The sequence below is a fragment of the Prosopis cineraria genome, unplaced genomic scaffold (genome assembly GCF_029017545.1).
Source record: "Prosopis cineraria cultivar Desert tree isolate PC_DT_omini unplaced genomic scaffold, ASM2901754v1 PC1025, whole genome shotgun sequence".
Classification (NCBI taxonomy): domain Eukaryota; kingdom Viridiplantae; phylum Streptophyta; class Magnoliopsida; order Fabales; family Fabaceae; genus Prosopis; species Prosopis cineraria.
In genome coordinates, this window is record NW_026556350.1 from 5,842 (window position 1) to 16,584 (window position 10,743).

Consider the following 10,743-nt stretch of genomic DNA (forward strand, 5'->3'; position numbering starts at 1 on the left):
TAATTATTATTTTTCACAATGATAATTAAAATTTTCTGTAATCTTCTCAGTCAACTATAACGATTTAAATTACAAGACATTTAAGGAAGAGATGTAAATGAATCCATTATTTGAGGGTGTAAAATGCACCTAAAAAAAGTTGAGGGCCAGATTATTGTTTTAAGAATCAAACGATTGGACTGAAGTTGAGTTGCCAGAGTTAAAAATTAAAGTTGAACTAAAATCCTAAATATTTTTTTAAAGAAAAAATTGGATGAGTCTAAACTTGGTATAAAAAAGGCTAAATATATTTTTAAAAACAAAAAAATTCAAAAATTAGATTCTACTAAAACCTACTTCATTTTTAGACTCTTTATATATATATATATATATATATATATGATTTGGGACCATCTTTCTTGAAAGATGTTGATAGTTATAAATATAAATGCAGATACTTTTGAGCCTATTCATAATTGATTTAACTAAGATTTACTAATATTTGACAAGTTAAAAAATTACAATGTGTAATCTTGTTGATTTATGATTATGTTGTGTTATTTTATTAATAACTAGAAATATTGTGTATTTATTTCTTACACAAACACATTTGATATTATTTTTTATTTAATTATTACATTAATGGGGCTAGACTATCTAATAATTGGGTAGACTAAAAAAACCAAGATTCACTTACCTTTTTAGTTTAATATTAGGTCCGAGCTTTAAAACATTGGGACAAATAAATTAATGCTTTAACATTAATTTAAATTCAAATCATTTAATTTGGCCTAAGAGTCCACTGTTTACAAGGTCATCAAATCAAATAACTTGGCTTCTTCTATTTGTTGTTGTTGTTGTGAAGTATTATTGTTACACACACATATATGGAAAAATATAACAATTAGTCCCCATACTTTGATTATATTTTGTTTTTAGTCTCTATATATAGTTTCATTTCCTTGTTGTTTGTCCCTTTAATTTGATCTGCATGCAACATTAGTCCTTATAAATTTAAAAATGCAAGCAACATTAGTCCTTATAAATTTAAAAATGCACATAAGCGCTATGAACTAGCACCAACAAAGTTAACCTTATTGACATGTATTTGACTTTGTTAATGTCAAGTCCCGAAAATAAAGGATGACCAACATGAGTATGAATCATATCATGCATTCCCAAAGCCTTAAATAAAAAAAAAATCTTTCCAATTCCAAAGCATAATTAAAGTTATATTGAAATTATGATATTTTTAATACCATTCATTATAACAAAAGCTTCATTATTTTGTAGGAATTTTGACAGAAGCTCCCTTATAAATAGGATGTCCCAAAATCTCTACAATGAAAAATATTATAATATGCATTCGATAATTTGGAGCTACACTCCCTAGCAACAAACAGTCAATATAATAAAATAAAACCAGGATCTATTTATAATTAACATGGAACACCTAAAATAGAAGATCAAAATAACACATCATTGAGTCTTTACATCAAAAGAAAAGACGTTTCCAAAAATAAATATTCATCCAACATAGTTTGCAAGCCCCTCAATGATCGACAGGAGGTCTAGCGTTAGTTAATAAATTTGAGATCAAAATATTTTCAGTGAATAACATCCCTAAAGATAGAATTTAAAAGAGCAAAATAATAAACTTACCATTATATGAAATAATTGAAAGGAAAATAATTCAGTATAATAACTCACAAAATCTAGAGATATCAATTATAATAATAAAACGTGAATGAATTAAAATTACTTTTAATATGCTAAAGGAGAACAATTTATTCATATTTGTATAGAAGTAGCAAACTTACTAACTGTAAATATTAAAAATTCAAATATACTAGTTGAGAACAATCAATATAATATAACCATAAATTAAGAAATTCCATATAGCTTCCAAAATACTAAACCATTAAATTTACAATGACAAAACAGCCTTAACGCTTTGCTCTTGTAAAATAAAATAGATTAAGTAAATAAATAAAAATAATATCCTTTATTAAATAAAATTAATGAAGTGTGTTTTCACAAATAAATTAAAAGTTAATATTTTAAGGACTTTGAAGAACAAGTAAAAAATGTGGACATACAGTCTACGAGAGTAAAAATAACCAAACATGGCTTATGCCATAAAAACAAACATGAACACACAGTCCATGAGGGTAAGTAACCAAATGTAGCATAAGCTATGAAACAAATATAGACACACAGTCCATGAGGGTAATGCTAACTAAACATGGCTTAAAGCCATGAAAACAAATGCAGGTATGAGACTAATGAATAACAGACATAAGAATAGAGCTCATGAAAATCAAACTAGCTATTCATTAACCAAGGCTCACTAAGGGCTAACAAAACTGTTATTAGCGATAGTGTTCTGCTTAAAGTTTTCTTAAAATTACTTTTCAAACATGCGAGAAAATAGTCGTTTCTGAAATATGGTTTTCATTCTCAATACTAAACTCTCATGAATTATCTTAAGCTTCAATTTAATGCTTGTCATAATAAAATTTTATAAATAATGTCCATTTTTGCATTTGTTGAGTGGCCAAAAATTTCAAGAATTAAATAATTAAAAAAATTACCTTCATCAACCTTAAAAGTATATCTCTTAAGAAAAATACTAACACAAATAGTAATTTAATTATCCCTTAACATTATTCTATAATTTCTAAAAAAATAGATAAATTTAATTAACAAAATTACAAATATATATCATATTTGTTAATAAGAACAGTATACATAAAAATATAATGATTTCAATGAAAGACTTTTATTGATAAATTAATTAGGGTGTCATTCACTTTTCTATTAAATTCCAAAACTCAATGATTTTTTTCCCCAATTCTTATCAAGGTACTCATCTTCCACACATCCTCAGTTAAACCAACACGCATGAACAAAGGGGGGAAGAGAAGGTTGCGCACTCATCCATACAATCACACTAGCAGCGAAGCATAAAGAGTCTCAACAAGTTGGAATAGAGTAGAAGAAAGAAAACAAAAGCCACCAGTTGCTGGATTAATGTTGGACGGAGCTACGACAAACACGCCAGCGAAGGTTATGAGCGGAAAGGATGAAGGAGAAGGTGCAGTAGAAGAATCCAACAATGGCTAGATCAGAGCTTCTCTCTCTCTCTCTCTCTCTCTCTCTCTCTCTCTCTCTCTCTCTCTCTCTCGGGTCTCTAGAAAAATTGAAGAACAAGAGGAAAATATATCATATTTGGAAGAAGGGTAGTTTGGTAATTTCACATCATAGAAAGGCAAATATAATTCTCCCTTTGGCTTCCACCAAATTCAAACTTGAGACCTATTAGGAGGATACTTGCACAGCCACCACTACACCAGCGTTCCTTCTTGTCATATTTGTCTTAAGAATTAATATATTTACAATCAATATACATTATTATATATTTAATTTTTACTTAAAATACCTGGGTTGTTATAGTTAACCCCTTTGTTGATATTTGCTTAATCTCACATTCATCTTTCACATTCTATTAAAGCCAAATATAAATGAAATCTTTTTCAATTTTCTATTTACTTTTTATTTTTAATCATACCTAGTTAGCAAAGGGGTTAATTACATTCGTTAATCCCATCTCATGGTCTTTATTTATATTTTTAAAATTTTAAAATTATAGGGATTATTGTTGCAAGTTGATCAAATTGAAGGGACAAGAAACAACAAAATAAAACTATAGGGATTAAACACAAAACACAATCAAAATACAAGGACCTATTATTGTATTTTCCCTATTTATTATTAGTCTATGATATCATAGATGTATAAGGAAATTAACATATGCATTCGTGGTAGTGGATATACAAGGAAAATAAAAATGCAATTGCAGACATAGCCAGGATATATAGATAGGTAAATACAAACTGGAATGAGAATGGATAATTATACATGTATTGATTCTCATGCAGAAAGCCCCATATACTATTGACGATGATCAAACAAGAGGGGTTGGCGATGGAGGAATTGGGATATGTTTTAGCCCTTCCAACATCAGTATCACATTCTTCATTGAAGGACGTAAAGATAGGTCCTTCTGAACACACCACAATGCCACCTTCACCATTCTTTCCATTGTGTTCCATTCCACATCTTCATCTACTACTAGTTTACTCAATTCCCCTCTCACAAAGCAATTATATGCCCAACTTGAAAGCATTATCTCCTCAGTGGAGGAAGCCTTTACATCTGTATTCCTTCTGCAACAGATGATCTCTAGCAGCACCATACCATAACTATAGATGTCAACTTTTACTGATGTCGTAGATGCATCTTTCTGCCATTCAGGTGCCATGTAACCACTTGTTATCTCATTTCTAGTAGTAAAACTTGAATGTTCTGGCATTATTAGCCTTGCAAGTCCAAAATCGGATAATTTTGCAGTCCACATTTCATCCATAAGTATATTCTGGGGCTTAATGTTGCAATGGACAATACAAACTTCACACTCCTCATGGAGATACAAAATGGCTCTTGCTACATCCAATGCAATCTTGACTCTCTGTCTCCATGACAACCGCATCTCGGCTTTGAATAAAAAATCTGCTAATGACCCGTTGCTCATGTATTGGTATACAAGAAGCTTTTTTGAACCATCAATGCAATAACCAATGAGCTGAACAAGATTTCTATGATGAGTTCGGGCAATTGCAGTTATTTCAGCTTGAAATTCCCTCTCTCCTTCATCAACAACTACATCTAGTTTCTTCACAGCAATGCTTCTGTTACATCCACATATTGCACCCTTATAAACCACTCCAAAAGATCCTCTGCCAACCTCCTCTTTGAAGTTTCCTGTTGAGTTCACCAATTCATCAAAGGAAAATGTTCGTAAAGTACAATCCTCAGTAAACCTCAAGCTAGCACTTTCAGAAAGCTTTGTGTATGAATAGACTTGACGCCTGTAGAAGAAGAAAATAAACGCCCCAAACACTAAGCAAATGAATGAAATGGAACCTAAAGTTAGGAGTAGAGTTAAAATAAGACTTTTCTTGTCATCAATGCGGATTCCTGGCTTCCTTTCAAATGAGGGGGGCGGTTTGTAGTGGTTTTATTTGTTAAAGGCGTCTTGAAGATGGCAGTGCTCGAAGAGTTCTGAACATGTCTTCCAAATAGAAGCGGGAGATTAAATTTCTCACAGCTGCCATTTTTATATCTCGCCGCCCCACAATTACAATCTTCCAGGCAAGACTTTCCACAAGCTTCACGTTCTAATGGTATAACCAAATATGGATTAGTGCGCCATTCCAATTTTAGCGTGTAATTAACGTTGTAGAGCATCTCTGGATCTGCACTGGTTTCACACACATCATTGTTGATCTGTTTGCAGTCTAAGAACATGTCACTACTACCTTTGAACTGCTTGAACCCAGGATAACACTGACATACAGATCTGTTTCTGTGGTGGAGCAATAACTATTGAAGCCACAAAAACCATTTACTTCACATTGATCAGATAAAGCCTCCCACATAACTTGTATTGTTGGGCGAGTGTTGTTCTCAAATTGGTGGACATACGTTCTAAAATTCCCATCTACATCAAGTGTTGCTCGATAGACTGAGGTTGTGCTCTTTCCAAGATAGGTGCCATTGGCCAGAACATAAATGGAAGAAACATTCTCACCACCCCCCATTTCAAGAAATCCTGTAACATTCAAACTAAGTGTTGGGTAATAGGCGAAATCGTTAGGAAGATGTGTGGACCAGTAAACATAAGCATCCGCTGATGAGTCTGTTTCTGTTGATCTATTCAGAGGGTAGGCAAAAAGATTTCCGAGTTCATCGTCGCTCTGAGAGAGAGAGAAATATCCACTTGAGTGGTCTGAATTGGACAAAGCAGAGACCAGAGGATTAAAATCATTGGAAAAACTCTGACCCCCTAATATGGTGTGGGTAGGGAAATCAAAGCTTTGCCAGATAACACTATGACTTCCATTGTAAAGCACGAAATTCCCAGAATCAAGCATAGATGCTGAAGTTGCAAGCTCTAACAGGGCATTGAGGTTCACATCATCTTTCTTGCTTCGAAGCAGCACAAACCATCTTTGGTTAATTTAATTATGGAATCAGAGGACACAGGTGGATCATCACGGTTAGCTGTCCAAACGATGGTGTTTTGAGGTTCGCCCTTAAGCCATATCCCAACGGCAAAGCCGTTACCTTTTGGATAGAAGCCGAAGGTAAAGAGACCAGAGGCTGACACCCACCAAGTAGAGTTTCTTGGAGAGATCGATGAGCCCAATCTTATGACGGTGGAATGATTTGTTGAGCTGTAACTTGGTTTGCAAATAGCACTGCAAACAAGAAGAGAGTCATGGAAGCCATGTGAATATACATTATGGTCAAGTTGCGAGAAGGAATCAGAGACGAAAGTAGATGGATGGATTACAACTCAGAAGAGAAACAAATGAAAATGGTTGGTTCCTCCTGGAATTGATCTTCGTTGGTAATAAAAAAATAAAAAAGCAAGATATTGACGTAACTGTAGGATATAGTGAAGGCTTGACTTGCTCCATACGTTGACGCGGGTGCTTCTGATTGGAATAGTCAAGATAAATTAAAATTATGAAATAAAAACTGCGCCATTTTCGCGTAAATTAAATTCGTGCAAAGAAAGATGAATTAAAAATGGGTAGAGTAGGGGTCCCACCAAGCAGAATGAACAAAGATAAAAAATGGGAAGAAACAGAATGAGAAATTTGCGAATCAAATACAAAAATAGGACAATTAAACGAGTGTCTATTAATCAGTATTTACCAACATCATCCAATATTTCCGATATTAATATTACGTGCGTGTTATAGGACAATTAAACGAGTGTCTATTAATCAGTATTTATCAATATCATCCAATATTTCCAATCTTAATAGTAAGAGCGTGTTTAGTTTTCGGTTAACTAAAAATCAGTTTTTCAAAAGTTGATTTAACAAAAGTTTTAATTTAACAAAAATCAGTTATTGTAATGAAATTTATATTTGAATACATTCTTCAAAAATCAACTTAATAAACTGAAAATTGTTTGAATCATATATAATAAAATGTGCTCTTAAATGTATAGTTATCAAAAAGAAGATTAATTTATAATGATTTATAATTTTTGTTATACAAATATAATAAATTAAAAAGTTTCTAAAAATATGATCGAAATTTTAAATAACTTAAAATTTGATTTGTTAAATAAAAATTTGATACGCTAAATATTAAGTTAAGAAGTAATGTTTTCTGCATATCAAGGGCAAATTTGAGAGTTGCTTAATATTTTATTGCATTGATTAATTTTTTAAATCTAATCTAATATAATACCAACATGTGAATAAAAAAACTGCGTGAATACTTATTAATATAATTTTTGTTTTAAAAAAAAAGTATTATCCATAGACAGATCAATTGGAAAATCGTCTGAAAGATGGGTTTGGTTGGAGATAATAATCTCTCTTCCGGGATCTTCCATCCCTGAAGCATTTCAGCCGATATTTTCATAAACTTTGAAAAGGTTGAACAAAGATGGATAAAAAAGAAAGGGGAAGGAGAGAAACATGAGAGGGAAAGGAGTAGTATGGTAAAATAAAAAATCCTGTATACATTTAACTCCATCATTTAATACCTAAACCCAAATGTAAGTTCCAAAAGCTAGCTAGCTTTTGAAATGTTGAAAGTTGTTTGAATATATTTTAATAGGAGAAATGAACTTTCTGAATGTATTTTATGGAAGTGGCTGAATGTAGATTTTGACAATGTGACTTTGTGTGTGTTTAGTTTTTAGTTGCCAAAAGTTCATTTGCTGAAAATTTATTTAGCAAAAATTAGTTATTATAATGAAATTTGTGTTTGGATATATTCTTTCAAAAATTAGTTTGATAAATTGAAAGTTATTTAGATTAATGATAATTTATATTTTTAAAATGTATTTTTAAATATACAATAACCAAAAAGGATATTGATTTATGATAATTTATAATTTTTGATACAAATGTAATATATTAGAAATTTTTAAAAAATGTAAAAAAAAATTAAAATAACATAGAATTTAATATGTTAAATAATAAGAATAAAAAATATAAAATTTAATATTAGAAAAAATTATGTAATGTATGAACATATTAAATTTTATGTAATTATGTAAAAAATTATGTAGGTACAAATTCTGTGCGAACTTGTGTCTCAACTTTTGTCTAAAAAAATTACATAAAAAATTATGTAATTATATATATTTCAAATTATGTAATATTGGATGAGAGATTATGAGAGAACCCGAGGAGGAGAGAAGTGAAATGCCTGAACTTTTGTGCAAATGAATATTTGGAATAATAATGATATCATGCTCGTTTATAAAAGTCGGTACAAATTTTATTCTTCTCATAATTGCTCTCAACTCTCATGTAATTTGAAATCCATCTAGAAATAAAATTTTCTAATCTAGTCACATCTCAACCCACATTTGAAAACTTATTTTGCCCACTTAAAAATTACCCAAACAACTTTTAACATTTGAAAAGTTGTTGTTTCAACTTTTCAAATGTTAAATGTTGTTTTTTCAAAGTCTCAAATTGAAAAAAAAAAAGTTATGAAATATTTAAAATAGAATTGACTGCTCAAGCATTGGTATTTGGAAGTTTACTTCTATGACAGGATTGAACTGTGATGAGCAATGAATTTGAACCATTTAAATTTTAATTTAGATGATCAAGATTAAAGTATTCTTTTATTTTATATATATTAAAATAAAAATTTATAATTTATAAAATAATTTTAATAGTTATCTAGATTTAATTTGGGGGTCCAATTTAATATTAAAGTTTTTATAATTATTATATATATTAACTATCTAGATGTACTCTGCATAGTTCAGATTAATTGAGTATTAATTTAAAATGTATAGAGTACATTTGGATTGTCAATATATAGCAATTACAAAAATTTTAATGTTAAATTGGTCCCTTTAAATTAAATCTAGACTAAATTAAAAATAAAAAATTATTTTATAATTTTTCTAAATTTTTATTTTAATAAATATAAAATAAAAATATATAATAATACTTTAAATTTGAATTATTTAAATTAAAATTTAGATGATTTAAATCTTATCATAGTGATACATACTATAGTACTCATCACTTTGATGACCACGAAGAGCCCTCTATAACAAAGCTTTGAAACTTACAACATCTTTCTTTCGCTCTAATTTTAAGGGTAAAGGTGTATTTTTCCCTTGAAGTATTTTCTGAGAACACCCAACACCCTAACATTTTTATTAGAATAATTTTGCTCTTAAAGTTATTAAAATGAAGCATTTTTGTCCTTTTCATCAAATTTTTAACGTTGACCTCAAACATTGACTATTAAAAAATTTCAAGAATAGGGCAAAAGTGCTTCGTTTTAATAATTTTAAGGACAAAACTGCTCCAAAAAAAACATTGGGGTGTTGTATACTCCTCAAAAAATACTTCAACAGCAAAAATACACCTTTTCCTTACTTTTAATTCATTGGACCCATGTTTACTTGTTGACTCGAGTACTTATGCCCAAAATTTGGGATAACATTATCCCATTTTCCATAAAGGATGCGAAACTTTTGCCACTATGTGTTTTTTTTTCTACAGAAAAATATTTGTATTTATCTTAGAGGAAGATTTAGATACTTAATTTTATATATTTAACATATATACTTTATCCAATTAAATCAAGACAATTAAATTTTAATATATTAATAAATTAATATGAAGAATTTTTATAGATTTAATAAATAATCTATAAAAATCATATGTCATGATATAATATATAAGGTTAAATATATAATTTTTTTTCTTAATTTAATATATCAATTGGTATGTAACAATTGATATAATTAATTTTTTGAAATAATAGCCGTAAATAAATTAGTAATGCTTTGATCGGCTGGGAAGGGGACAATGAAATTTTAGTCTCTCTAGTTTGCATCAATTATGGATTTGTTCCTCAAGCTTAATTTGTATCAATTTGGTCCTTTATGTCGAGTGTACATGACATTTTTCATGTTTCACAATTAAAAAAGTATCAACCCGACCCATCATATGTCATTAAGTGCAAAGATGTGAAATTATGTGAAAAATCAGACATATAGGTATGAACTAGAGAGAATTATGGATGTGAAAGAGAAAAATGAAAAACAAGAAGATTTGTCTAGCGAAGGTTATGTGGAAGGGTAACTGTAACATTCGCCTTGACATTACCAGGATAACACTTTCACACGCCGTTGTGATAACCAAATTTAATTAAAATTCCAAATAAAAGTTATCACAACCCAAGGGTAATTTATATAAAACATTGGGATTCCAAGAAAACCTTTTTTGAAAAGTTTTTTGAGCTCAAACTATAGTTTAAAAAGTCATACACAATAATGGAAGCATGAAAACCAATCAGTACTTGAAAATAAGTAGAAAAGATTGGAATTTCTCTAGAAACTAGACCGTCCACCACAGTATAGGCTACACCCACTGTGACAGATGACACAGAGGGATGAGTCCCTCAGTAAGCATTGCACTACAGTGGGATCCTACTATCATGATAGTAAATTACTGTCATGATAGCACTTTAAACTTCCAAAGCTAGCCATTTCGCCATTTGACATCTGATCCGAGTGATTTAAGTGTCCACATGAAGCTCTTTAAGCATTCTAACTAATGGCACTGGTCTCACACTCAAATATTAATCGTTAAAAAGATGGCACCTAAATCTAAAGATTCATTTTCATCTTAA

The 10,743-nt window shown here is 30.2% G+C and overlaps 1 protein-coding gene across 1 annotated transcript; it reads right to left on the minus strand.

Annotated features, from left to right (window-relative positions):
- Nucleotides 1–3,775: 3,775 nt before the first annotated feature.
- Nucleotides 3,776–5,056, minus strand: LOC129299073 (G-type lectin S-receptor-like serine/threonine-protein kinase RLK1; the record flags this gene model as incomplete). Its single annotated transcript, XM_054937512.1, has 1 exon — nt 3,776–5,056. A coding segment is annotated over one exon (1,110 nt), but the record flags the coding sequence as incomplete, so codon positions are not given.
- Nucleotides 5,057–10,743: the final 5,687 nt, after the last annotated feature.